At 50.3% G+C, this 27,503-nt stretch overlaps 2 protein-coding genes across 8 annotated transcripts in view; both read left to right on the forward strand.

Annotated features, from left to right (window-relative positions):
- The first annotated feature begins 505 nt into the window (after positions 1-505).
- On the forward strand, positions 506-24,826 carry MTMR4 (myotubularin related protein 4). 7 transcript variants are annotated; one of them, XM_027626405.2, is made up of 20 exons: positions 4,571-4,798; positions 6,238-6,327; positions 6,715-6,831; positions 7,329-7,411; positions 9,172-9,332; positions 9,449-9,545; positions 9,726-9,839; positions 10,968-11,164; positions 11,420-11,548; positions 11,999-12,110; positions 12,663-12,858; positions 13,095-13,280; positions 13,359-13,529; positions 13,673-13,827; positions 19,457-20,040; positions 20,353-20,465; positions 20,613-20,855; positions 22,536-22,646; positions 22,868-22,956; positions 23,183-24,826. In XM_027626405.2, the coding sequence occupies exons 1-20, from the start codon at positions 4,754-4,756 to the stop codon at positions 23,358-23,360; spliced, it is 3,171 nt and encodes a 1,056-aa protein (XP_027482206.1). In that variant the 5' UTR covers positions 4,571-4,753; the 3' UTR covers positions 23,361-24,826. The 7 variants fall into 7 exon arrangements, with proteins under 7 accessions (XP_027482203.1, XP_027482201.1, XP_035580562.1 ...); XM_027626402.2 differs by lacking the exon at positions 4,571-4,798 and adding exons at positions 506-1,041; positions 2,527-2,565 and having other exon boundaries at positions 19,457-20,855; XM_027626400.2 differs by lacking the exon at positions 4,571-4,798 and adding exons at positions 1,194-1,316; positions 2,527-2,565 and having other exon boundaries at positions 19,457-20,855.
- A 1,636-nt stretch (positions 24,827-26,462) lies between these two features.
- HSF5 (heat shock transcription factor 5) overlaps positions 26,463-27,503 on the forward strand; it is a 44,951-nt gene continuing 43,910 nt past the window's right edge. The window contains 2 exon segments of the mRNA XM_027624539.2: positions 26,463-26,701; positions 26,703-27,141. Coding sequence (XP_027480340.2) covers positions 26,537-26,701; positions 26,703-27,141 — 604 coding nt within the window. The 5' untranslated portion in view covers positions 26,463-26,536.

Raw genomic sequence — 27,503 nt, forward strand, 5'->3', positions numbered from 1 at the left:
ATACTGAAACACTTGTGATCATCAAACACTATAGTAAGTGCTGGGAATGAGTAAAGTACAATCGTCCTGGAAGAGTTCAATATTCATGTAACAAATATTAAGCATCTGCTAAGTTGCAGACACTGTTCTAGACCCTGGAGTTAAAGCAGTGAACGCGGGCAAGGTTCCTGTTTTGCTGGAATCTACCAGCTGTAGTAAAAGTTCCAATGTTCTGTAAACAGAGACACGTGAAGACAATTTGGCCCCGGGGCCTGGTATGTAAAGCCTTCAGGCCAGCCCCCCCAAGTGAAGCTATCGGTTGAGAGTCTGAATCAACGGGTTCTCCATTTCTGCCGGGTTGGTGGTATCGCTTGGCCATGGCGACCTCCAGCGGCCACCCTCCGCCATGCTGCCTATTCTGGTTTCCCAGAGGGGAGAGAAGAAGGGAGGAGCAAAGAGCTGGGTGAGTCCTGTTCCCACTCTCTTTACAGACTAGGAGGTCGCCGCTAGCTAGTGGCAATCTGAGATCCAGATTTCATATCTCTCAAGTGAGAGATCTTTACTCGGGACTGACGGCACCATGCAGGTCCTGAAGGACGGCACGGTCGGTTCGCTGATGCAAAGTAAGGGTCGGAGGAACCCGTCACGACGCAGAAGAGAGGAAACTCTCCCGCCTCCAGTTGGAGAAGACGGAAGACAGAACCTCGCGCCCAGGCCTCCCTCCTCTCTTAGCCTGCGGGGTCTTTTCTCCCTTTCCGGGTTTGGGACGAGATGACCGCAGCGAAACCAAAACTGGAAATAGACAAACTAAGACGCAACCTGGGATCTATTTGAGAACTACACCCAAGGCGTGGTCGTCGCCGGAAGTGGCTGTAAAGGCCTGTGCCCCTACAAGGCTCCGCCTCCAACTGCGCTACCAGTAGGCGACAGCCACCCCCACTTCCGGCCCCTGGAGCCTCCAGCAGCCCCCCTTTTACTGCTCTCTCATTGGCTGCCGCAGGGACGCGCTGTGATTTCCCATTGGCCGAGCCTCCTCTCCGGGGCCGTGCCTCCTCCCTCCAGGTACTGTCTTGTCTTCCGGCACCCGATAGGCTGAAGGCTGGGAGGGCGTCTGCCCTACTTGACCAATGAGCGGAGTGAAGAGTGAGGGCGGCGGCTGCGTGGTGGGGGCAGGGCGGGACTTGGTGTGGCTATTGGCCAGGGCGGGCACAGACCGGAGATACGATTGGTTGGGGAAAGAGGCACCGTGGTGGGGTCGAAGCTGCGCGGCCTCGGCAGCTGGGGGAGACGGAAGTGGTGAGAGCGCGGCCTCGGAGGGTCGGGCGGACGCCGCCTGGGTGAGTCACCGTGCCCCGTGCATTGCCAGTCTGGGAACCGCAACAACCGCGTCTTGCCCCGCCCCGCCCCAGCCCCTCCGGCTTTCATGGGCCCCGCCCTCTGTCATTCGGGGCCCCGCCTCCGAATCTTTAGGCTCCGCCTCTAGAACCTGGACACCTGGGCTCTCCTGCCAGACTGGCCCGCCCCCCTCCCCCCCCCTCCCCCCCCTCCCCGGCCCGGGGCCAGATCCCCTTCGTCCGGGAGCCCTGGGCATCCCAGCCCTGGTCCTTGTCCCTCCTTACCTCCCTCCATTTCCCTGAGGCTGCGTGCCAGTGGGCGGTGAGGCAGCACCTCTGGCTTGCCTCTTGCTGGCTCCCGCGTGAGGACGGGTGGGCTGTGATCAGGGAGGCTGGCAGGACCACAGATGGTGGTCCCCGCAGTCTTCCGCAGGGCACTACTGGACTGCTCCTGAGCTCGGATAGCAGGCATGAAAGAAAGTGTCAGTAAAACCTGGGCCTGTCTCCCTAAGTGGGCCAAGGAGGCCCATCCTGAATTTCTGTTGCTTGGGCCCATTTGACAGGTACTGACTCTGAGGCCTGGGGTGGCCTGATTGTCCCTGTTCTGTGGCCTCCTCCCACAAACCTGCATCCCACTTGATGCCAAATACTTTCAGCAGGATCTATTCAGTCCTGCTGCCAGAAGGCATTCTGCTCACAGGTTGTGGTCCCCTCCCTCTTGTCCTCTGCTCTGGACTCTGCCCCCAGTAAACAGGTCAGGTGGGTGCTACTCCCAGACTTAGAAGCTGGCAGAACGTTCCTGTGGATTCATGTCCCTCCAGGGCCAGAAGTAAGTCCTGGTTGGGCAGCCTCTCTTTTCAGAGTAGACAGGTCTTTTGCTTTCCCAAAAAGAACAATGTTTGGAGTGTTCTTCTCTTTCTGGTCTGGGAATCAGGACTCTTGAGTTCTGCTGAATAATCTTGGATGACACTCATTCCTGCTCCAGAACTTTGTGGCCGACTCCATGCCCTGCAGAATCACTTGTTGCTTTCTCCCCGCGTAGCTCACATTGCCTCTGTCTAACACTGTTCTCCGGGGTTAGGTAAGGGGTTCTGTGGAGAGGCCGGATTCTCTGTGAAAATCGCTGTAGAGGTTAGGAGCAGATAATGTGGCATTGGCTAATTCTAAGGTAATGTTAATGGTGCTCTTTAATCTTGTTTCTGTCTTTTTACAGTAAGAAGCAGACAGCCAGGACCCTCACCACAGTAGAATGGTGAGTATTCTCTTTCCTCAGATGATTGTGTTTTCTATAATCCTTGTTTTTCTCTGTGACACTGCCCTACCTCTCCTGGATCTTGAGCTCCATGCTACTCTGTTCAGCCTCTAAACAGGTTCATCTCTCCTGGAAATAAATTAGGCTTTCTTTAGATTGCAAAACATCAGCCAATATACAGCACTGGGACAGGAAGCCTCTAGAAGTCTTTTCCTGCACATGCTATGTATGCCATGCCTTCCCTATACTACCACTGGCTCTCTTAACCTTTCATAATGGCCCTTCTCTTGCTTTTCTTGGGTCCCTGGTGGAAGCTCTCTGTTCTGGTCTGAAAAACCAGGCCTCCTTTATCTCAAGATCCTTGCATTTCCTAGTGGGCCCCTCGAATATTGTGGGTGCTGTATCAGGAGTGACTCCACCAAAACAGTGGGGCTTCTCCAGCTCTAAGATGCTGCTGTCTTTTAAGCTACTGCACTCCTAGCTGACTGGATATATAGCAGGAGAGCAGCCTCAAGGGGCCCAGAATATCACGGGGTTGCACAGGGAATGGGGGTGGGGGTGATAATGATCCTGTATACCTTCCATTAACTGGAATTGCCCTTCTCTCATCTCACGTTCAGGGAACCCCTTCCTAACCCCAGAGAACTCGGAGGAGGAGGCAGTGAGATGAAAAGAGAGCGGAGAGTTGCAGGCCCCGGCCCATACTAGGCCCTTGCTCTGGTTGTATCTTTTCAGTTTCTTCAAGTGTCCCCTGTGCAGGTTAAGGAACTCAGTTGGTGAGAGGACCTCTCCTTCCCTCTGCAGGCATGTGGGTATGTGATCCTGGTCTCTTCCTAGAAAGCCTGCTGGTCTTGGTCCCCACCCACTGATAGCCCCCTTCCTTTTTTCTTCTGTGACTTTCCGAAAAGACCATGCGCTTCAGAGTTAGCCGAGGCTATTCTTGAATCCTAGCACCACCACTTAAATAGCTTAGGTAACTCGCATATTTTCTTTCTAAGCCTGACCTCTCACCAGCAAAACAGGTTAATTCTTGGAGAGTTGAAAGGTTTTAGTGAGATAATGTTTGAAACCTGTCTGGCTCATAGTAGATGCTTAATACAATGTCAGGTTTTCTCCTGTTCCCCTTCCCCCCGCCCAAAGCAAAACCAAAGCCCTGGTTTCTGAAGGTTACCAGGCACAGGAAGTGTGGGGTTCTGACCAGCAACTTCTGTGATTCTTGATGACACTTTGAGCCTCACTGCTCCTTATTCCTTGGCCCTCTACCCAACTCCCTCCATACCCTACTCTTTGTTTTTGCATAGCTTTTGTGGTCTGTAGTTCCAGTCTTATCTTTCCCAGCCTAAAAAATTCTTCTCCAAGAAGGACTTTCTTATCCAGACTTCAGAGGATGTGAAACAAGGGAGAGATGGAGCTGAAGGAGTAGGGTTGGGCAGGGGCCATGGAATAAAAACACTTAGAGAACTTCCCTTTCAGGAGTGTGATGTGACCAACCTGGCATAGACCAGCGTCTGTTCTAAGGGGCAAAAAAAGGGAGTGCGATTTAGTGACGTCAGGGATTGGAGGACACTGGTGGACAGGGGTATGGTGGGTGGTGGTTTCAGGGAAAGGAGGAAGCCCTGAAACCGTAGGTGGGCTTTATCTTGGGAATTCGGGACAGGCACTGGGGGAACTCAGTGCGGAGGGCCTGGGGACAGAGTGTGAAAAGAGGTGTGTGAGCTGGCTCACCTGAGAATATGGGAAATGAAAAGATGTAGGAGGGCTTGCCTTACCCTCTCACGCGGTCTGGGGGCAGTCCCGCAGCCCATACTGCGAAAGCCCCCAGACGTCCCCTGAGGACGCCTTCGCACGCCGCCAAGGGGCCGCGAGGAGGGAGGAGCCTGGGGCCGTGGGCGGGGCCGCGAGGATCCGCCCCCCACGCCCCTCCTCGCGCGGCCCGGGGCGCTCCCCTCGTCCGGCTCCCCTCCCTTCCGCGCTCGTGCCGGAGGGCGGAGCCGGGCTCGCTCCATTGTGGACAGGAGGGGAGAGGCGCGCGGGAGCCGCGCCGAGGCCCCGCCGCCAGCGCGCTTGCCTCCTGGTCGCCGCGGCTGCACCTGGCGGGCCCCGCAGCCGGGATGCGGCGGGCGCCCGGCACTGGTGGGCAGCGCAGCGGCTCCGGGGACATGTGCGCTGGCCCAGACCGCCCGTGACCATGAGCCTGACCGCCCGCGTCTCCTGCTCCATGCTCAGCTGCTTCGTAAGTGTTGGCCTGGCCTGCGGGGGCCCGGGGGTCCCAGTGCTTGCTGCACCCGCAGCCCTGCCCAGGGCCACCCTTGGCGATTCCGAATTTTAGCCCATCCCCCTTTTCGTGGCCCCCGGCAGGGGAGAGGGGGTTCCCTTTTCTTTCGTGGACTTGCTTTCATCTTTGGGGGCCGGGGATTATGGAAAGCGGGGGGTGGAAATTCTGTGACCCATCTTGGCCCCGCAGCCACTGCCCTTGACTGCAGATCTCCAGGCCCCGCCCTGCAGGGGTACATCCTTTTACCTCCGCCTCTCCATCTTGGTCCCACCCGCAGCATCCTTGCTTGGGGATGTGGGATGTGGCTGGGCTGTGATGTTAGAGGGCCAGTCGTGGAGCACAGGATGTCTGAGCTGTTTCCCTGGCTCCAGTCCCCTCCCCCTTCCACCACTCCATACCTCACCTGACACGCCAGTCTTTTCTCCTTGACTGTCCCCCAGACAGCCTCTCTTCTCCATCTTCCCTGCCTCTGCAGGGCTCCGTACCTCTGCATCATTCCCAGTCCTCCCCTCCTCCCCTCCTCTGGCTTAATGCTCCTTCCCAGCTTCCCCCATCTGTCCTCTTAGATGTTCCCACCCCTCCCCTCCTTACCCCCACCCCCACCCCCCGTGGGTGGCTGCCAGGCCTCCTCTCTCTCCCCCCTGGCCTTCCTTGGGTCTCCTGGTTTCTCCCAGACCCGTGGATCCCCTCTTCACCCCTCCCTGGTAGTTGGGAGAGGAGTTACTTCTGCTTGCTGTGGGTATTCCTTAGGAATTCCCCTCTTATCAGAAGGCAGGGCAGGTTGCTTGGTAGGTGGGTGGGTGGGTGGGTGGGTGGGGAGGCTCTTGAGCAGTGTGGGCCTAACTGGAAGATAAGCTCAGCTCCAAAACACATCCTCCTTTTGAAAGCATCCCTGAAGGCCCTCTAGAGGCATGGGACTGAATCCCCCAACCCACTTCTCTTTGTCTCCTTCACCTACCAGACTGAAGTGTCTGTGGCTTTAGGCACCCGCTTTCCCTCCTGTGCCCATATCCAGCTGCCACACCTGGTTCCTCTTTCTCAGGGCAGCACCTCCCATTCCCACTTCTGTCTTACCCTCACATTGTTTTCTGTGTTTTTCTTAGTTTTCTCTCTTCCTCCATTTGGGAAATGTTCGTTCTATTTGGTTCTGCTTCTCTTCGAGGAGTGCAGACTCCCAGTTCCTCTTCGGACCTTACTCTTCCCTTAGGCTGACTGGGCTTGAGCACCCCCTCCACTTTGCCCCTCCCACCAAGCCAGGCCCCTTTTCCTTCCTCTGGTGACCAAACCTTTATAAGTGTGTAGGGGGTCTGTGCAGGTTTATTGAGGGGAGGGGAGCAGAATGAGGTCTGCTGGGCCAAGTGAAGCCTGGTGACTTAGGGCTGAGGCTTTCCCCACAGGGTGAGGAGGGCCCCCCGAGCCTGGAGTACATCCAAGCCAAGGATCTGTTCCCCCCCAAGGAACTAGTGAAAGAGGAGGAGAATCTGCAGGTAAGGAGGAGTTGGGGGCCCAGGGTGGGGGGAGCTCTCTGCCCAGTTAAAAAGACCTTTCCTTCCCTCCCCCACAAACAGCATCTCTAAGGGGATCTAGTCCTGGGGCTTTGGCTTCCTGTTTCCGGGTCTCCAGGGGGAGGGGAATGTGTGTGTGTGTGTGTGTGTGCGTGTGTGTGTGCGCACGCGCACGCTATGAAGCCTTTGGCCCCAGGGAAGGAAGGGCAGCTTTCCTGCATGGCCGTTGCCTGGTGCTGCTACCCTGGAGAGGACTCTGCTGTTTCGCCTTGGCCCAGCTTTCCCGAGGGGATCCCACAGGTCGGGGTTGGGGAGGGCAATGGAGGGATGACTCACTTCTGGACTGAGGGTTCCTCTGTCCCTCGACAGGTGCCCTTTACAGTGCTGCAGGGTGAGGGAGTGGAGTTCTTGGGCCGGGCAGCCGATGCCCTCATTGCCATCTCCAACTACAGGCTGCATATCAAGTTCAAAGATTCTGTCATCAACGTGAGTTCCTGTCTTGTTCTCCCACACCCAAGGCAGAATCCCTGCCTGGTTTGAGGTGGGATTGCTCCAGCGCTGGACTTGATCATGTCTCCAAAGAGTTGGGGTTCCTTTCTTTTTCTCGCTTTTTGTTTTCCTGCCTCCTTCTCCTGGCTATGGGTCTGTCTTCCTGCCTCTCTCTTATTCTTCCTTCCCTTACTTTGTTGCTGACCCTTCTAAGGGGCACGGTGGCATTGTTGGGGAGAGTGCCGCTTACCAACCGTGTGGCCTTGGTTAAGCCACCCAACTGAGGCTGTTTCCTTCAGAATAATTTGGTGTGAAAATATCTGCTTTGCAGGGTTCTTGTGATTATTCTTTAAGGTCACATAGGTAGAGGACCCCGCACAGTTACCAGGCACTTAACTGGCCCTCAGTGAATGTCGGCTTCCTTCCTTGTCTTGGATACATCCCCATCTAGGCTGGGGTGGGGATCTGAGCTTTAGTTTGCCCTTCCTTTAAAGGTCCCCCTCCGGATGATTGACAGTGTGGAGAGCCGTGATATGTTCCAGTTGCACATTGCCTGCAAGGACTCCAAGGTGGTGAGGTGAGAACAGTGGGGCTTACACTCAGGTCCTCTGGCCCTAGTCTTGCCCAGACCTCTCTGATGCAGGGTTTCTCTGGAGCAAGAAGGAAAAATATTGCCTCACGTTCCCCATGTGGAAGAAAAGGTAGAAACCCTCTCTCGGTTGGGAGGTCAGTTTCCTGACCCACGGTATCTTGACTTGAGAAAAATGGGGATAATGCCTAGCTCATGGAGTTGTCATAGGGATTAAATAAGGTAGTGAAGGCACCTAGGATTGGCACGCAGAACTCACATGATGGTGGGTTCATTTATTCACTTAACATACATTTATTGAGCACTCTACTCTATGGCAGACTGTTATAAGCACAGGGGATACAGCAGGGAACTAGTAGAAAGAATTCCCTTCCCTCATGGAGCTTATATTCCAATGGGTAGTTATCAGCAGTAAATAATGAGTAAAATGTGTTAAATGATAGTAAATGTAAAGGTGAAAAAGCAGGGAAAGGGGATATGGAATGCCATGGGGGTGAAGGTTGTAGCTCTAAACAATAGGGTCAGAGAAGTTTGCATTGAAAAAGTGACATTTGCGTCAAGACCTGAAGAAAGTGACCATGTGGATATTTGAGTGAAGAGGGTGCCAGACAGAACAGTGGGTGCAAAGGCCCTGAGGTGGGTATTGTACCTGGCATATTGGAAAAAGAGCAAGGAGGCCAGTGTAGCTGGAGGGGAGTGTATGTGGGTGAGGGTAGCTGAGAGGTAAGGGGGGTGTCAGAGTGTCATAATCACTGGCTTTTACTTTGAGGGAAATGAGAAACCACTGCAGGGTTTTGAGCAAAGGAGAGATATGATCTGACTAATGTTTTATAGAATCGCTCTGGCTGCTCTATTGGGAATAGATGGGGGGGGTCAGGCGCAAAGGCAAGGGCAGAAGCAGAGGGACTAGTTAAGAAGCTATCATGGTGAGCCAAGTGAGAGAGCATGGTGGCCTGGCTAGGGTGGCAGTGGCCAAAATGGCGGGAAACGTTCAGATTTTTGAAGGGAGAGATGACAGGATTTGCTGACAGACTGGATATGAGAAAAAGAGGAATCTGGAATGACTCCAAGGATCATTGAAATAGTGTCCAGTTTAAAATCTGTCATGTGCTCAGGTCTGTAGGGATTCAGAAGGAGAATCCACACTGGCCTTCCCTTCAAGGAGGTTGAGGTCTAGTTGCTGAAGGAAGACTTAACAGTGGCAATATGCTGTGGGAAAACTTACTGTTTAATACTCTAAGCATATTAAGACTGAGAGAGGAAGGGGTCTGTAAAATGGGGTGGGCTGGGAAGGCTTCCAAGAAGATGGGAGACCAGAACTGTCTTTCAAGTGTCAGTAGGATGTGGCTTGGCCGAGAGGAGGCATTATCAAGCAGAAGTGAAGAAACAAAGACACAGGAATGGTGTGAAACAGGACTCTTGCCTGCAGCAAGAGTCATGAGAGAACATGGAGTACCAGGACATTCAGGGACATGTGGTAGAGTTTAGATTTGATATAAGAAGTGGTAGGGCCCCATTCGAAGGGATAAGTATGTCCCAAGGACTAGAGTTCTTGGGAAGACTGTTGGCACAAAGATAAGTCCTCTTGGGTGTTGGCCAGTGTCCCTGGTCTTCCCCAGGGTCCCCATGCCTTACCTCCTGCTTTAAAGCCTCCCCTCCCCGCAGCCTTCCGGTGGCCCTGTTTTTGACCCTTATGGCCCCAAGGCACACCTGCCTCTTGTCTCACTCTGTGGCTTCTCACCTGGCAGGTGCCACTTCTCCACTTTCAAGCAGTGCCAAGAGTGGCTGTCACGGCTAAGCCGGGCCACGGCGAGACCTGCCAAGCCTGAAGACCTCTTTGCCTTCGCCTACCATGCCTGGTGCCTGGGGCTGACTGAGGAGGACCAGCATACCCACCTCTGTCAGCCAGGTAAGGCCAGGCTGTTTTGTTTGGGAGACTTCATATCACTTGGTTCTTAACCCTCCTCCGCCCACGGACGTGGCGCACTTGGATGCTGACAGGCAGGCATGGGGGCTGTGTTGCAGGAGAGCACATACGATGTCGGCAGGAGGCTGAGCTCATGAGGATGGGCTTTGATCTGCAGAATGTCTGGAGAGTCTCCCACATCAACAGCAACTACAAGTGAGAGGGCAGGGGGTGGAGAACCCAAATACCAATCCAGACTCCGACCTCGCTGGGCCGAGCCCCTGGTTCTGTGACAGAGGAGGCCTCCTGGTCTCTCTTCCCACAAAGCCACCCCTGGGGATCTTGTTATCACAGGCCTTAGATCGTGCTTGGTGACCCCATCTGGTCTCTTCACAGATTGTGCCCCAGTTATCCCCAGAAGCTGCTGGTTCCTGTGTGGATCACAGACAAAGAGCTGGAGAATGTGGCTTCCTTCCGTTCCTGGAAGCGGATCCCGGTAGTCGTGTATAGGTGAGGCAGTAGGGGACAGGAAGTAGGGAGGACACTTTTTATGCAAGAAGGACAGAGTCAAAAGTGGAGATTTTGCCTGGTTGGCTGGGAATTGACACCCTGCAGGAAAGGAAATAATTTCCAATCAAAAACTGCCTTAGCTCTTTTCTTCTAAAGATGAGGTTTTTACCTCATGGGGGGAGGGGGCGCTTTACTTTACTTTACTTTTTGGAGGGTGTGTGTGTGTGTGTGTGTGTGTGTGTGTGTGTGTGTGTGTGTGTGTGTGTGTGTGTGTAAAATGTTGCATCATTGTGTGTACAATGTTGTGTGTGTAAATTGTTGCATTAGAACAGGGATGGCAAACTATGGCCTGGTGAACCAAATCCAGCCTGCAGCCTGTTTTATGTACAGCCCAGCGCTATGAATGGTTTTTACATTCTTTTTTTTTTTTTAAGATTTTATTTATTTGACAGAGAGATAGAGAGCACAAGTAGGCAGATAGGCAGGCAGAGGGAGAGGGAGAAGCAGACTCCCTGCTGAGCAAGGAGCCTGACGTGGGACTTGATCCCAGGACTCTGGGATCATGACCTGAGCCGAAGGCAGACGCTTAACCGACTGAGCCACCCAGGTGCCCCTGGTTTTTACATTCTTAAAGGGTTGCTTTTTTTTTTTTTTTAAACAAATCAAAAAGAAAGAAGAATGTGTGACAGAGACAGGCTGTGACATGTGAAGCTGAACATGTATTGTTTGTTTCTTTACTGAAAAAGCCTGCCAATCCCCTGCACTAGAACATTGTAGCTAAAATAGAGTGAGATAGCAGCTATGAGGTTTGGAGTTGTTCTGCTATGGGCTTAGGCTTGTTCTCTTGCTGGGATCTGTACCTGGAGCAGGTGCTGTGCAGATTCAAGAAGTCAAGGTCATCTTGGGAACAGACCGTTTGAGAAATGTGTATGACAGCGCTTTGTAAACTGTAGAGCCCTCTAGATATGTCAAGGGCTTTTAGTTGTTAGTATCATGGCCTGGGTGAACGGGTAGCCCCGGTTGGCTCTGGAGATCTCGGTCTGGCCCCCTGGGGCCTTGGTGGTAGGCCTGGGGGGCCGCTGGGGGCTGCAGATGGCAAGGGCATGATAGTTCCTTCCGTCTTGTCAGACACCTGCGCAACGGGGCTGCAATCGCCCGCTGCAGCCAGCCGGAGATCAGCTGGTGGGGCTGGCGCAATGCCGATGATGAGTACCTGGTCACCTCCATCGCCAAAGCCTGTGCCCTGGACCCGGGGACAAGGGCCACTGGGGGCTCCCTCAGCACTGGGAATAGTGATGCCAGCGAGGCATGTGACACTGACTTCGGTAAGGTGTTGCGGGTGGTGCTGACCCCCTGGAGAGCCCCCACCTTGGCCTCCTTGGCTTTCAGGGAGCGCCCCCTCCCCCCATGAGAGGACAGGAAGAAGACAACACACAGGGTGCTGGGGTCCCTGCCCTTTGGGAGGCTGTGGGAGGGCAGGGGTCTCCAGTTGTATGTTCTTCTCTGCTGAAAGAGAGTGTCCCAGGGTAGGCTGAGGCTGGACTAGCTGACCCAGGGTCTTCTCCCTACTGTGTGTTTAGATTCCTCCTTGACTGCATGCTCTGGAGTGGAGAGCACAGCAGCCCCCCAGAAGCTGCTGATCCTGGATGCTCGATCCTACACGGCGGCAGTGGCCAACCGGGCCAAGGGTGGAGGCTCTGAGTGCGAAGGTATTGCTGTTACCCGCCCCCCGTCCCATAGCTGGTCTGTGCTCTGGGTGGCTTCGGTGGGGAGGGGCCTGGGGGCAGCTTGTGTAGTGGAAAGAGCCAAACAAACTTGGCTTGGAATCAGAACTCTTCCACTTAACTAGCGGTGGCTCATTTGCTGCATCCGTCCAAATTTTATTGTCTTATCTGTAAAATGGGGATGATGATAAAAATTATTGACCTAGAACAGCCACTGTATATTGAGAGTTTACTATATGTTGTCATTACTAGTAGTACTGTGACTATCACTTGTCATTAGTATCCTTGTTACTACTGTTAGCATATGGCACCCAAGCATCCAGAGCGGAGTGGTCCGCCCAGCCTGGGAAGCCTGGTCCACGGGGACCACTCTTGTCCTGGATGCCTGTTTCTAGGACACGCTCTTAGGCTCCACCCTCGTCTGTATGTGTACAGAATACTACCCCAACTGTGAGGTTGTGTTCATGGGAATGGCCAACATCCATGCCATCCGGAACAGCTTCCAGTACCTTCGGGCTGTGTGTAGCCAGATGCCTGATCCCAGCAAGTAGGTGGTCCCTGCCTGCCCCCATTCCGTCCTCCCTCGTCTCGTCCTTCACCCCGTTCTTCTAGTTCTTAGAAGATGAGCTGGGGAGATGGGAAGTGTGGAGGTATGGGAGACCCGAGGGCCTGGTGCAGCGGGCCAGTTCCAAGAGCACGTCTTCTGGTCCTCAGCCAGCACTTTGGAACGGCCACAGTACACCGGGTTCCTTTGGTTTGGATCTGATGTCCTATGTAAAGAACACAGAGAACTGGGGGAAGGATGGCTAAATGTGCACGCGATGCTTCCCGTTCCTCCCTCGGTCCTGAGTCTCTTGTGTGCCTCGGGTCTTGTCTTCTTTACCTTCCTGCCAGATAGCTCCTGGCAGAAAGGCCACGGCTTGGACCTCTTGGCTTCTTTACCTTCCTGCCAGATAGCTCCTGGCAGAAAGGCCACGGCCTGGACCTCTTGGCTTCAGCCCTCACTGGGGACTTCATTCGGTGTGGCTGGCCGTGGGTGGCAGAGACCGGTGGAGCCTCAGCGCCCTTGGTGACGGACTTGATTTCTGCTCTCGTGTAGCTGGTTGTCGGCCCTGGAGAGCACCAAATGGCTGCAGCACTTGTCCGTGATGCTCAAGGCAGCTGTGCTCGTCGCTAATACCGTGGACCGGGAAAGCCGGCCCGTGTTGGTGCACTGCTCGGACGGCTGGGACCGGACGCCACAGATCGTAGCCCTGGCCAAGATACTACTGGACCCATATTACAGGACGCTGGAGGTACTGAGTGGGGTTGGGTAGGAAAGACCAGAGGGAAAGGGGGGTGGGGAAGGTGTTGGGCCCTTTGGATCAGTCTTGGGGATCTTTCAGTAGAGGACATGGGTGGCTTTTAGTCCCCTTCTAGGATCAATTCTGCTCTTCTCTGAAGTTGCCAGCTCCCTGCTTCGGGCATCCCCTGGGGAGTAGCACACTAGCCTTTCCAGAAAGGCCCTATGCTTGGACTGTCTTTTCTGCAGGGCTTCCAAGTGTTAGTAGAGTCTGACTGGCTAGATTTTGGGCACAAGTTTGGAGATCGCTGCGGCCACCAGGAGAATGCAGAGGACCAAAATGAGCAGTGCCCGGTGTTCCTCCAGTGGCTTGATTCTGTTCATCAGCTGCTCAAGCAATTTCCCTGCCTGTTTGAGTTTAATGAAGCATTCCTGGTAAGTCCTAAAGCCTGTGACCAGGGGCGGGGGGCAGGTGGCCGAGGCTCCTAGGTGCGAACTGTCTCGGCCCTCCAGGTCAAGCTGGTGCAGCACACGTACTCCTGCCTCTATGGCACGTTCCTGGCCAACAACCCCTGTGAGCGAGAGAAGCGCAACATCTACAAGCGGACCTGCTCTGTGTGGGCTCTCCTGCGAGCTGGCAATAAGAACTTTCATAACTTCCTCTACACACCTGGCTCCGACATGGTAAGTCCCCAACCTTGTCCTGTCCGTGCTACTTGGAGACCTACAGGGAGAATGGGCTGAGGAGTGGGGGGAACGTTGGGCTGAGAGAAGGAAGAGGGACCTGGGACAGCTCACAGAACACTGGTACGGGGCCGCTTCCCTAGGTCCTGCATCCTGTGTGTCATGTCCGGGCCCTGCACCTCTGGACAGCTGTTTATTTGCCAGCATCGTCCCCATGTCCGCTCGGGGAGGAGACCATGGATCTTTACCTTTCCCCAGCAGCTCCGAGCCAAGAGTTTGCTGGCCGCTCTCTGGACAGGTAAGAAGAGTCCTTGCTCTCTCCTCTCCGCCAGGAAGGCAGTGACTGCTTTTGGCCTTGCCTCCTGTTCTCCATCTTTTATAAGATATTTAAAAGCAACTTCTTGACTCAGTTGAAGGAGAAACTTGGCTCACGACTTGTAGCTAGCCTGGAGTGCACTCTGTGTGTTCTCAAGGTCCTCTCTTAAGATAAGATTGGTTACCTTCTGTCCTGGAGCTGCTGTCACCCTATGTGACATAGGCAGGGGAGAGGGGAACAGAACAGAAAGGACTAGTTCAGGAAGGTTTATGGGAATGGTCTTGATGTTTGTTCATTGATAGAAGACCTTGGGGCACTTGCTATCTTAGTAGCGACCTTTGCTATATGCAGCAATAGCTTCCGGAAGCATCTGATTCTCAGGGAAGTGGGTTCCCAGAAGATGGATGGCCTTCACATTCTCCCTCAGAAAAAGGCCAGAATTTAAAGGCAGACATAAAAATTAAAGTTATCTTCTGGCTAAATACTTGGGGGAAGTAGAATGGATGTTAGTTACATTATAAGAGTATTGCATGTTCCTAGTTAAAAAAAAGTCAAACAATGTAAAAGTAGACAACGAAAGTCCTACCTCTCAGACCCTTGTCCCCACAGGTGTCCACTGCTAACACTCTGGTGCCTGTCCTTCCAGATGTTTATTTCTACAGATATAGCCACACGTCACAATCTCATACAGAAACATTTTTGGGGCGCCTGGGTGGCTCAGTCAGTTAAGCTTCCGACTCTTGCTTTCTTAAAAAAACATTTTTAAGATGCAAAAACAGAGTATTTTGCATACTGTTCTGCAAATTGTTTTTCCCATGTTGTATTAGGCTGTACCCCTCTAAAGCACATATAAAGCTGTTTTATTTATTTATTTTTTAAAAGATTTTATTTATTTACCTGACAGAGACACAGCGAGAGAGGGAACACAAGCAGGGGGAGTGGGAGAGGGAGAAGCAGGCTCCAGGAGCCCGATGTGGGGCTCGATCCCAGGACCCCGGGATCATGACCTGAGCCAAAGGCAGAGGCTTAACGACTGAGCCACCCAGGCGCCCCTGGTGGAGGATTCTTAAAGTTAAAATATAACTTAAATTATTGGTTGAATATTATTAAGGAAAACATAAAAAACGCACCGCCCTAAATTATTGGTTTTAGGGTCTTGAGTCCATGGTCAGGGGCCCATGGACAGGTTTCAGGAATTCTGTGATTTTCTTCCTTCCCCGTACTATGCAGAATTTGGGTACAGGTTCATAAGTTTACTTTTCCAGGGAGAGGGCCCAGAACTTCCCAAATTCTCAGTTAAGTTCTATCACCCATTTAATAATCACTGCCTTAAATTAGTATCTAATGTCTTTCTTTTCTTTCAAGATTGTATTTATTGGGGTGCTTGGGTGGCTCAGTTGGTTAAGCTTCTCTGCCTTGGGCTCAGGTCACGATCCCTGGGTCCTGGGATCAAGCCCCGTGTTGGACTCCCTGCTCAGCAGGAAGCCTGCTTCTCCCTTTCCCTCTACCTCTCCCCCTGCTTGTGCTCTCTGTCAAATAAATAAAATCTTTAAAAAAAAAAGGTTTTATTTATTTGAGAGGGAGAGAGCAAGCATGAGTGAAGGGAAGGGCAGAGGGAGAGGGAGAGGGAGAAGCAGACTGCCCACTGAGCAGGGAGTCTGATGCAGGGCTCGATCCCAGGACCCCAAGATCATGACCTGAGCTGAAGTCGGATGCTTAACTGACTGAGCCACCCAGGTGCCCCTAATATCTAATTTTTCAATTCAGTTAATGTTTCTTTAATACCTACTAGCTGCCTACTACTGTACAGGTTTGTGGGCTATACCAAAGAGAAGATACTGATCCTATTTAAGATACTTTTTAAAAGCTATAATAAGACAGACATAGGTTGGCTAGAGATCAGTTCTAAGTTAGCATCTAAGCAAATAAGAATGTATGTAGTTCAAAGCTACTGGGAGAAATGAGAAGTTAAAAAGGGATCATTTGGTGACTGTTTACTTAGAGAAGTTTTCATGAAAGACCAGGCAGGAGCCTTGGCTTTTTTGTGTCTCTAGCATCTGGCTCGGCCTGGCACATAATAGGTGCTTTAGTCAATGCTTAAATGAACACACAAATGAATGGAATAAAGGGAGTTGTGAGCTTGGTAACAAGGTAGTGGAGGGGGTCCGAAGGAACCGGATACATGAAAGTTTAAAGAACAAAAGGAGACCCTCTCTAGAGCTGGCAGGGTTAGGAATGGGCCATTTTGAGGAATAGAAAGGAAGAAATACAGGATAGTTCATTGAGGGCTTTAAACGTTATCCTGAGGGCGCCTGGGTGGCACAGTCAGTTGAGCGTCTGCCTTTAGCTCAGGTCATGATGCCGGAGTCCTAGGATCCAGTCCCGCGTCGGGCTCCCTGCTTGGTGCAGAGCCTGCCTCTCCCTCTGCCCTCCGCCCCCGCTTGTGCTCTCTCAAAAATAAATACAATCTTTAAAAAAACAAAACAAAAAACCCCTATGTATTAAAAAAATAAAATAAAATAAACATTATCCTGAGGAATTTATTTAGATTCAGTTGTCAATAGTAAGTCATTGCAGGAAGTCATTGTGATCTGGCGACAACAGGATTTTTGGAGAATGGGTCAGTGAGGTGGGTAGTTGGAAGCACAGAGATCAGTCAACACTATGTAATTCACATATGAAAAGAGGAGTTTGGAAAAGAGAAAGGATTAAAATCAGAAACTTTGTAGAGAAGTCATTAGCAGACTATGGAGTGACTGTGGGAGGGTAGAAGTGAAGAGTAGAGAGGACCTGTCAAAGACAGGTCCTGAGTCGTTGAGCTTAAAAACTAGGTGGATATTGGTACCAACTCAAAGACATTGGGAAGTTGAGAAGAGTCAGTCTGGGCAGGAGGAGGAGATACAGGCAGGTTGGAATTGAAATATTAGCAAAGAGAAGGTATACTGTAGGCAATTCAAGATGGAGAGTTGGATTTGGAGGACCAAGTAGTATGCAAATAAAAAAAATGCTTTTTTAAAAACCTGACCTGACTTACCTTTGGTTCTACCTTTCCCTAGATCAAAAATGCCCTGAGCTCTTTTCTCTTTTTCCATTGAATTCCAACACATTCTGCTACACCCAGCTCAAATCCTACCCTCTCTGTGTAGCCTTCCCTGACCACTCTAGCAGGATCAATTGTCTTTGTTCTAGACTCCTCAGGCATTATCGTCTCTACCAGCATTATTATTACTATTATTATAAAAGATTTTATTTATTTGAAAGAGAGAGAGAAAGAGAGTACATGGGTGAGCAGGGGGAGTGGCAGAGGGAGAGGGAGAGAATCTCAAGCGAACTCCTCGCTGAGGGCAGAGCCTAACACAGGGCTTGATCCCAGGACCCTGAGATCATGACCCGAGCTGAAACCAAGAGTTGGAAGCTTAACTGACTGAGTCACCCAGGTGCCCCTTAACCAGCATTATTGATTAAATCTTTTGTGCAGTAGGAATCAGCTGTGGAAGATAGGAGACTGTTGATATTGTTGAATTTGGGTCAAGAGTACATGCGAGGTCTTCATACTCTTCCACTTTTGTATGTTTGAAAGTTTCCGTAATAAAAAAGTAAAACAAAAAAAGGAGAAAAAAAGACAAAGTTAGCTGTGGTACTTTTTAAAAATATAGGTGCCTGGTTCTCACTCTTGGCCATTCTCATTCATAGGTCTTAGATGGGCCTGGTTGTCTGTATATCTAGAAGATCTATAGGAACTCCTAATGTACACCAAATATTGAACCCCACTGGTCTGTTGCATTCAGTTGGTACCTACCAGTGGACACTTGATGTTAGATTTTAAGCTCATTTATTCATTTCTCAAATTGTTTGATTGGCTGGTGCTGGGGATTCAAATAAGACACAGTGCTGCCCTCAAAGCACTTTCAAAGCAGGAGCTAAATAAGTAAACAGTAAGTGCAACAATATGGGATGTACTGAGCAATGTGCTTTGAAATGGGTTATTTTGTTTAATCTTCACAACGGCTTTAAGAGGTAGGTACTATTACCTTTCTCTGATAGATGAGGGAACTGAGGCTTAGAGAAGTTAAGGTCACATAGTTAAAAAATCACCAAGCTGGGATTTGAGCCCAGGCTATGGGACCCCAGAGACTGTAATCACAACCACTGTTAATGCCTTCCTGGAATTTTTTTTACCACGAAACAAAACAAAATAAAAATAAAAATTGGTCACAAAAGTAAAATCACACATAAAAATCTTTAAAAAACACAGTACATTTCAAAAACCAAACACTTAAAAAAAATCAGCCGTATTTTAACTCATCCTTTGAGGAATTTTTCTGCATGGGCTGGACTGACTGAGGCATCTGAAAATAGGAGTCTGGTGAAGTCTCCACTGTTTCCTGGCAGGTTTCCCTGAAGTTTTCATTGCTCCAAGGACTTTTGAAATGTGTTAAAAATCAGACATTCTTGAAAATGTCTGTTACCCATTTGGTGTGCATGAATGCCTCTAGAACTCCTGAGTGCTTCGGGGAAGTTTCCATGGTGACTTAGGACTTCAAGGCACGCACTGCTGCTATGTGGTTGTAAAAGACTGTCTTGGTTTCTACCCTGATGAAGCGATCATTTATAATAAGGAAAGTAGTAAAAATGACAAGTCATGAGTATAGTCTTAGTAAGTTTCTTGTTGTCTGGGGCGCCTGGGTAACTCAATCGTTAAGCGTCTGCCTTCGGCTCGGGTCATGATCCCAGGGTCCTGGGATTGAGCCCTGCATCAGGCTCCCTGCTCCACGGGAAGCCTGCTTCTCCCTCTCCCACTCCCCCTGCTTGTGTTCCCTCTCTCGCTGTGTCTCTCTCTGCCAAATAAATAAATAAATCTTAAAAAAAAAGTTTCTTGTTGTCTGCCTATAGTTTGAATCCTCACAGCATCTCTGTAAGGTATAATTTATGATGATCATTTTATAGAGGAAGAAAGCACATGTCTGAAAGGCTAAATAACTTACTTGTAGTCATATGGCTAATCAGTGTCAGAACCAATATCATCTAGCTCCAAAATTGTTTTCCTTCTATGATAGAGGCAGTTGGACATTAGGTTTGAGACTCAGGTATAGTCTTGGCTGGCTGGCTGGCATAGTAGGTTTAGAAGGCATCAACATAGAAGGCATTGAAATCATGGGAGTGGCTGAGATTGCCCAGGGAGACTGTAGGGTGAGGACCGATAAAAGCTGGGGACAGATCCTGGATTCTGGAGGACAGAGTTCATGTCCTTCACTTTTTGCACAGTAGACTTGTTTTAGTGAACATCGGTTATTTGTAATCTTACATGTTTTTTTTTTAAGATTTTTATTTATTTATTTGAGAGAGCGAGAATGAGAGAGAGAGAGAGCACATGAGAGGGGGGAGGGTTGGAGGGAGAAGCAGACTCCCCGCTGAGCGGGGAGCCCGATGCAGGACTCGATCCTGGGACTCCAGGATCATGACCTGAGCCGAAGGCAGTCGCTTAACCGACTGAGCCACCCAGGCGCCCTTACATGTTATTTCTTATGAACTCTGGCTTTGATGGTCTGATTCTATATATTGGAGGTGGCTCCCATTTGCTGACCAGGAGGTGTTGTGTTTGTCATTCCAGATTACCTAAAACCAGATCTATGGATGATCTGCTTTCTGCCTGTGACACAAGCAGCCCCCTGACTCGCACATCCAGTGACCCGAACCTCAATAACCACTGTCAGGAGGCCAGAGTAGGCCTGGAGCCCTGGCATAGCAATCCTGAGGAATCCGAGACCTTTGTGGAATCTGGGGCAGGAGGTCCTCAGCAGACTATAGGAGAAATGGGTCTTCCTTCCCCTCTGCCCAGCAGCCAGAGAGACTACTTGAGCAATAAACCCTTCAAGAGTCACAGAAGCTGTTCTCCAAGTTACAAACTGCTTAGTACTGCAGTGCCCCAGGAGATGAAGAGCAACATCTCTGATCCTGAAATCAAAGTCCTGGAAGAGACTAAGGCACCAGCTCCAGACCCTCCTGCCCACAGTGAGCTGAGCAGGACTTTAGATGGCACGGAGCAGCCCCCTGAACCTTGTCCTGAAAAAGCAGCTGTCTGTGCACTCTCTGAAGTTGGTTCCAACAAGTGTCATGGAGTTTGTGATTTTCCTGAGTCTTCCCAGGACTCCCTGACAGGCACCCCCCAACAGGCCCTGCTGGATTCCATGCTAGGTGTGCCCTCCAGATGTGCTCCAGATCACAGTCTGGGCACCCTTTGCAACGCACCGAGTGCTACCTGCCAGACTCCTCCAGAGCCAAGCACTGACTTCCTCAGCCAAGATCCCCCGGGGTCTGGGGCAAGCATCTCCCACCAGGAACAGCCCAGTTCTGTGCCAGATCTGATTCATAAGGAGGAATACACTGGCAAAAGAGGGAATAATAGGAATGGGCTGTTACTGGAAAATCCTCGCTTTGGGAAAGTGCCACTGGAATTGGCCCGAAAGCCAATTTCTCAGAGCCAGATCAGTGAATTCTCTTTTTTAGGATCCAACTGGGACAGCTTCCAAGGAATGGTGACTTCATTCCCAAGTGGGGAGACCACCCCTCGGCGGCTGCTTTCCTACGGCTGTTGTAGCAAGAGGTCAAGCAACAAGCAGGTGCGGGCACCAGGGCCCTGCTTTGGGGGCCAGTGGGCTCAGAGAGAAGGGATGAAGTCACCAGTCTGTTCTAGTCATTCCAATGGACACTGTACTGGTCCAGGAGGAAAAAATAACCGGATGTGGTTGTCCGGTCATCCAAAGCAGGTCTCCAGCACGAAGCCTGTTCCACTGAGCTGCCCTTCTCCAGTGCCTCCACTCTACCTGGATGATGACGGACTCCCCTTTCCCACGGATGTGATCCAGCACAGATTACGGCAAATCGAAGCAGGGTACAAGCAAGAGGTGGAGCAGCTACGTCGGCAAGTACGTGAGCTTCAGATGAGGCTGGACATCCGTCACTGCTGTGCCCCTCCAGCAGAGCCCCCCATGGACTATGAGGATGATTTTGTAAGTATTCACCACAGCTGTCCATCTGTTCGTTTATTCTATCTGTCCAGCCTTCCATCCAACATTTATCCATTGGGTATTTGCTGTGTGCCACTGTGTTAGGTGTTTGGGCTGCAGGATGAAGGACGCAGTCTCCACTCTTCAAGGGGCTCACGGTGTATTGGGAGAGAGAAGCAGACAACTAGAATGACGGTCTGAAGTGTTACCATGGAAGGAAGCCTCAGGTGTTGGGGTCTGGGGTGGAGTGAAGGCTTTCCTGAGATGATGTTGTTTGAGCTGAGTGCTGAAGAATTTGTCATATTTGGCTAGGTACACAGTGAAAAGGAAATACCATTCTCAAAGGCATGAAGGCATTAAGTACTCCAATGGGATGGCTTGAACAAAGGGGTAGGGTGGGTGGGTGTGTGTGTGTGTGTGTGTGTGTGTGTGTGTGTGTGTGTGTGTCCACGTGCATGTACAGGTTAACTGGGGCCATGCAGGAGAGAGTTGGGTAGTGACGTGGGAGCTGATATTAGAGAAGTAGACAGGGATTGGAAAGGTCAGCTCGAGATCCCTTCTTGTTTGGATTCTGCCCTCAAGGCAGCACCATTTTTGGCCACTATCATAATCAGATTTGTATTTTAAGAATACTATGCTAGCAATAGTGTGTCAAGTGGACGAGGCAGTTGAAACCCACGTTGGGAGGCTGGTTAATATGTTTTGGAATAACCCAAGTGAGAGATGGTAGTAGAGACTGTCTAGGCTTCGCTGTGTTGAGAGTCCTCCAGTTTGGGGACACAGTTCTTGGGGAGCTTCTAGGAGTCAGCTTCTTGGCCACAGTATCCTGTCATGAACACAGGCACTTCCCTTCCTCCTGTTAAGACATTCCCACTTGCCTGTTGTCCACTTGCTGGGATGGGATGGTCAGCTGTTACAATACAAAAACAGCCATAGACAATACATAAATAAATGAGTGTGGCTGTCTTCCAATAAAACTTGATTTACAAAAACAGGCAGTGGGCTAGATTTGGCTTGTGGGCCATAGTTTGTGAGCCCTGGGTTTAGAATATAATGAGAAATATTTCCACGCTGTGATAAAGCATATTAGTTAAGAGCATGGGTCTGAAGCCAAAGTACAGTTGACCCTTGAACAATGCAGGGGTTAGGGTGCCGACCCCTTGTGCAGTCAAAAATCCACTTACAACTTTTGAGTCCTCAAAACTTGACTACTAATAGCTACTGTTGACCAGAAGCATTACTGATAATATAAACAGTCAACTAACATACATTTTGTATGTTAGATGTATTGTATGCTGTGTTCTTACAGTAAAGTAAGCTGGAGAAAAGAAAATGTTACTAAGGAGATCATAAGAAAGAAAAAATACATAGTCCTATACTGTATTTCTTGAAAAATATCTGCATACAAGTGGACCCATGCAATTCAAACCTGTGTGGTTCAAGGGTCAACTGGACTAGGTTTAAATTCCAGGTTTACTACTTACTATCTCTTGACTTTCTCAATGCTTAGTTTTCTTGTTTGTAAAATAGGGATGATAATAATAATAGTGTACATCATAAGCTTCTTGGGAGGAATTAAAGAAGTACATACATGTAATGTAATTAGAATAGTACCTGATGCATAGTAAACAATAAAGGTTAGTGATGGTGAAGATGGTGTTGATATCTTTGCCTTTTCTTCAGACATGTTTGAAGGAGTCAGATGGCAGTGATATAGAAGATTTTGGCTCTGATCACAGTGAGGACTGCCTTTCAGAAGCAAGCTGGGAACCTGTTGATAAGAAAGAGACTGAGGTATGTGCGGGCAAATGCATACTTATGTGAGGCACTGAGTTCTCATTTCTCAGATGAGTGACATGCTGTAGATGGAGCTCTCTCCTAGATGATTGTCTTTTTAGGCAAGTAGTGGCCAGCTATAAAGACCTTGTTTTCTCCTAAGATGCTTTCCTTGTTGCAGTGTTGCTCTTCCACTTGGTTGATAAGGACCTGGGATTTTTCTTTGTGCCTTCTGTTAGGTGACTCGCTGGGTTCCAGACCATATGGCATCACATTGCTATAACTGTGATTGTGAATTCTGGTTGGCCAAACGAAGACACCATTGCAGGTAAGACGTTCTATAGGATTCTGTGTGGCTCATAAAGCAGCAACATACATGTGTATGAGCTAAGTTGAGTTAACCTGAAAATGGAGATACCTTTATAGGGACGATTTTTTGTTTTCGCCCAACTTTTCTCTTTATTTACTCATGTAAGGCCTCTTTGAGTATCATTCATTCTCAGGATATGGGCATTTCTGATATACTGAACTCTTCCCTCTTTGTGCTTTGGCAGAAATTGTGGGAATGTGTTTTGTGCTGGCTGCTGCCACCTGAAGTTGCCCATTCCTGATCAACAACTCTATGACCCAGTTCTCGTCTGTAACTCATGTTACGAACACATCCAAGTATCTCGTGCCAGGGAACTCATGAGCCAACATCTGAAGAAACCCATTGCTACAGCTTCCAGCTGAATACCAGAGGAGATGACCTGTCCAATTTTAGCAGGTTTGAAGGGAGGATCTGCTTCAGGTGTAGCTTTGAAGGTTCCTTGGTATGGCTCATGAAATCACAGAGCTCAAAGATACCATCTTGAGAAATCCTCCTTGGTACCATGAGACTGGAGCAGAGGAATTCCAATTTGGCAGGAGGTCTTCTACTGGTGAGACCCTCACCTTGGGGTAATGGTCCTGGATCCAGACCCAGAGTCTGGAAGCTTAATGTTGAGCTGGTGACTCCCGCTTTTCTCCTGGGGGGTCACAAGATGATGATTTCATAGATACTGCCTGATGATGTGCCCCAAACAGCAATAGAAAGACATATGTATAACCAAACTCCAAGTGATAAACAGATCCATCTCTCCTCCACCTGGAAAAAAGCAGATTCTAGTATATAAGATAGGAATTCTATCCTATTTGAAATGAACTATAACCTGTTCCTCTGTGCTCTGTGTCTGTGCATGAAGGCTCAGTCTTTAGAGGCACTCCCTCTAGTTGCAGTAGTTCTGTCTTTCTGTGGAGTTTGGTTTAAAGACTGGTTCAGCAAGTGGAGGTTTTGCTGTATTTTTCACTTGGTTCATCAGCCAGCATCAGTGAATATTCAGTTTAGAGGGACAGTTCTAAGGAGTGAGACATTTTTGGGAGCAGAGGAAAACTCTGCTGATGTTCGGTTCTGGCAAAAGTCAGTTATTTTGAGCTGTGAAGGCAGTAGTCTCTGTTACTCAGTGGCAGCTCTTAAGGTATGCACTGTGAAGAATGAGAAGGGAAAAGCAGAAATGATCCTTGTCAAATATTTGCTGATTGTGCCCTGCCCTTTGCGCCTGACTTTTCCTGGTTGTCCTGGTGCTAACACAGGAGTTACACCTTGATCCTCTCCTGGCATGAAAATAAAACAATGGTTTTTTTTTGTTGTTGTTGTTCCATTGCCCACTTCCCTCATGTTGTCTTTCCCTTGGCTGCTGCCTCCTCTGGGTCACACTGCTTCTTATCCTGAACACTTGACACCTTGAGGGTAGAATTTAGCATTTGGTTTTTACCTCCTAGAATATGCTGTTTGGTATGTGAGGGTTTCAGTACAAATGCTGCTGTCTATTTCTGTGCACTTAACAATGGAACCCAAACAGAAGAGAATAAAGCCTTGATACCAAAATTGGGAGAGAAAATGTGTCCATTTGGACCAAACATTTTTTTTGTTGTTGTTGTTTTGTTTTGTTTCATCTTAATATTACCAGTGGCACTTAACCAAAAGATACAGTGACATAGCCATGTACTGTGGTTGGGACAGATATAGTCTCCTTGACCTGTAATGAAACCACTAGTAGTTCCTTTATACATTTTCCTTAATCCATTGGTATATAAAAGGTAAATTACACTTAGGCTTATCCTGTTTTAAAACTATGGTAGCTAACTGCTACTTTCATGTTGCTTCCTAGAAAAAAAAATTCATTTGAAAATAACTAGGATCTGCATTTAGAACAAGAATTGTTACTTGTCCTGACCTTTTCCTCAATCCTACAGAGAAGCATCTGTGCTTTTATACTTGTCATGGATGTAACCTAAAAAGTTTTGGCGTATTTAGGTCAGCCTAGCAGAACTTTTTTTGTTGTTTAAATGGAGTTGAATAATGGAGATTTGTGTCTGGGAAATTCCTGAGATCACTGAAAAAGTAACAAACTATTCCTTGTCTCTGATACGTAAAATTCTCCTAAGCATTTTCTCAATCATTAAAATTTACTGCCAGTTGAGAGTGGCTTTTTAATTAAATTGACTTTCATTGCACTTCACTCTGCCCATTTTCAGGGGGAGTAAGACTGGTAACATTTGAGGAGACTCTATCTGTCTACTTTTGTGTGGCTGTTTTGAGGGACTGTCCCATCAGTGAACATACTGCATGGCCTTGGAGAGAGACTCTGGGCTCTCAGCTCAGATGTATTCATCAAATACTCCTTTCAGAGCTCTTGTGGGTGTAAGTGACATGATGTGGCCAAAAATCCAAACTGTGCAGTTGCGTTGTGACAAACATGCAATGTGCTGTAAAAACTCAATACAATTTAAATAAAATCTCTATATTAGTGCTGCTTTGTTGGGTCTTTTTATTCATTTTAATTTCTAAGAAAACTTGATAGTCATGTTTTCTTTGACCACAAGAAAGTACTAAAACATACTCCTTCCTCCCAACCATTTACATTTCTAAATGGACCTTTCTTTTTATTAGCACAGCACCTGCTATATTCTTATTTAGGGATCGGATAGGGATTTATCCTTACGGATACTGTAGCATTCTATCCCATCTCATGTGAGGTTTATTTCTGTGTAATGTCTAAAATTGCACCGGCTGGTTGACCACGCACACAGGATTGTATTTATATTCTTCCGATTCCCTCCTCATAGGCACCTCAGTTCTCAGTAAACCTGTCCTGAGCAAAATATTGCCGTAAAAAGGTCTATTAAAACACATAAAATGGTACTATGTAAAAGGTGAATCGTTTACTCAGGATACCATACCCCCATCGCCATTTTTATTTTGGAGAGACAAGCAATTAAACTGTTAGTTCATACTTACGGTATAATCTACAGATTATAGAGTTTATACTACAGTATAATCTACAGATCGTAGAGTTAAGCCCTTTGTTCTCCAGAATGGCTGACTTTGAATTGCCAAGTGTACACTCTTAAGAATTCGAAATCCCCACACGCCGGTTGTGGGATAAACACGAATCTTCGTATTCCACGCCGGATAATCAGGCTCATTTCTTTGCAGATTTAACCTTACCTGGTGGGCAGCAACTCCGCCGCAGTCTGGCGGTTCGGGGACGCAGCCAAGGGAACGCGACTTGCAGCGGCCGCTCCCCACGCTGCTGCACGCGGCCGGGCTCCACGCGGCGTCGTCGGGCGGGCCGGGCGGCGCGGCGTCCAGGGGGCGGGGCGGCTCACGCCACATTCCGCCGCGCGGCGGGAACTCGAGGCCCCATTGGCCGCGCTGCAAGGTGCGGCGGGGGCTTGTGCGCCAACGGTCCCAGGGTCCGCGGCGGCCAGGCGCAGGCAGCAGGGGGGGCAGGGCGCAGCGAAGGCCGGGCGGGGTGGGGGGGGATCGAGAACGGGGTGGGAGAGCCAGGCTCGGCGGGGCGAGTCCCAGTGCCCAGGCGGGGGCAATGGAGGAGGCGCTGCTCTCCACCCCCATCAACCCCAACAACTTCCCCGCCAAGCTGTGGCGGTTGGTGAACAGTCCCCGGTACCGCTCGATACGCTGGGACGGCCGTGGCGAGGGGCTGCTTATCGACCAGCCGCTCTTCGAGGCCGAGCTGCTCAGCCCGCCCGGGGCAGGGACCGGGGGGTGGCGGCGTGGGCGGCGTGGGGGGCGCCGGGGCCGAGCCCGAACTCTTCAAAACCACCAACTTCACCAGCTTCATCCGCCAGCTCAACCTCTACGGCTTCCGCAAGGTGGTGCTGGGCGGGCCAGGCGCTGCGGGGCCCGGGCCGGGGCCAGGGGGTGGCGGGCCGGCGGGCGACGGGCCGCTCCACCACTTCCACAGCCCGCACTTCCGCCGCGACCAGCCGCAGCTGCTCGTGCACCTCAAGAGGCTCACCAGCGCCAACAAGGCCAAGCTGGCGGCCGGCCTGGAGGTGCCCTGCCGGCCGCCCAACCGCTTCCAGAGGCTCCTCATCACGTCGGCCTCGGCCTCGGCCTCGGCCTCCACCTCCCCGCTGCAGCACCAGGAGCCGCCGCCGCCCGCGGGGCCCCGGCCCGAGCCACACGGTGAGTCCTCGCCCGCGGCAGGGCACATGGGGCACCGGGGAGCAACCGCCACTTCCGAGGGCGTTTCGCACATCCTCCCCTGTGAGGTGATCCGCTTGCTGCTGTGCTTCCCGAGAAATACGCCACGTCACCTCCACCGTTTCCAGCACCCCTTTCCGCCAGTACCTCCCCTGGAAAGAGGCCATAAGCATTGAGTCCCTTCTGGTTAGTTGTCCACTGGCGGCCAAAGGGACCCCTGCCGTAGGCTTTCGCTCTTCCCGGCCCCTCTGGAACTCCAGACCTCCATGGCCATTTACCTTCTTGAGACCCTTACCTTACCTTGAGCGCCTAGAGTCAAGTAGCACTAGGTCAGGAAGAAACAC

The sequence above is a fragment of the Zalophus californianus genome, chromosome 16, assembly GCF_009762305.2.
Source record: "Zalophus californianus isolate mZalCal1 chromosome 16, mZalCal1.pri.v2, whole genome shotgun sequence".
Taxonomy (NCBI): Eukaryota; Metazoa; Chordata; class Mammalia; order Carnivora; family Otariidae; genus Zalophus; species Zalophus californianus.

Coding starts and splice junctions, on each gene's coding strand:
- MTMR4 (XM_027626399.2), top strand. CDS start 4,754: ATGAGCCTGACCGCCCGCGTCTCCTGCTCCATGCTCAGCTGCTTC. Junction 9,546..9,725: donor CACATCAACAGCAACTACAA/GTGAGAGGGCAG, acceptor GTCTCTTCACAG/ATTGTGCCCCAGTTATCCCC. Junction 20,856..22,535: donor TGGACTATGAGGATGATTTT/GTAAGTATTCAC, acceptor CCTTTTCTTCAG/ACATGTTTGAAGGAGTCAGA.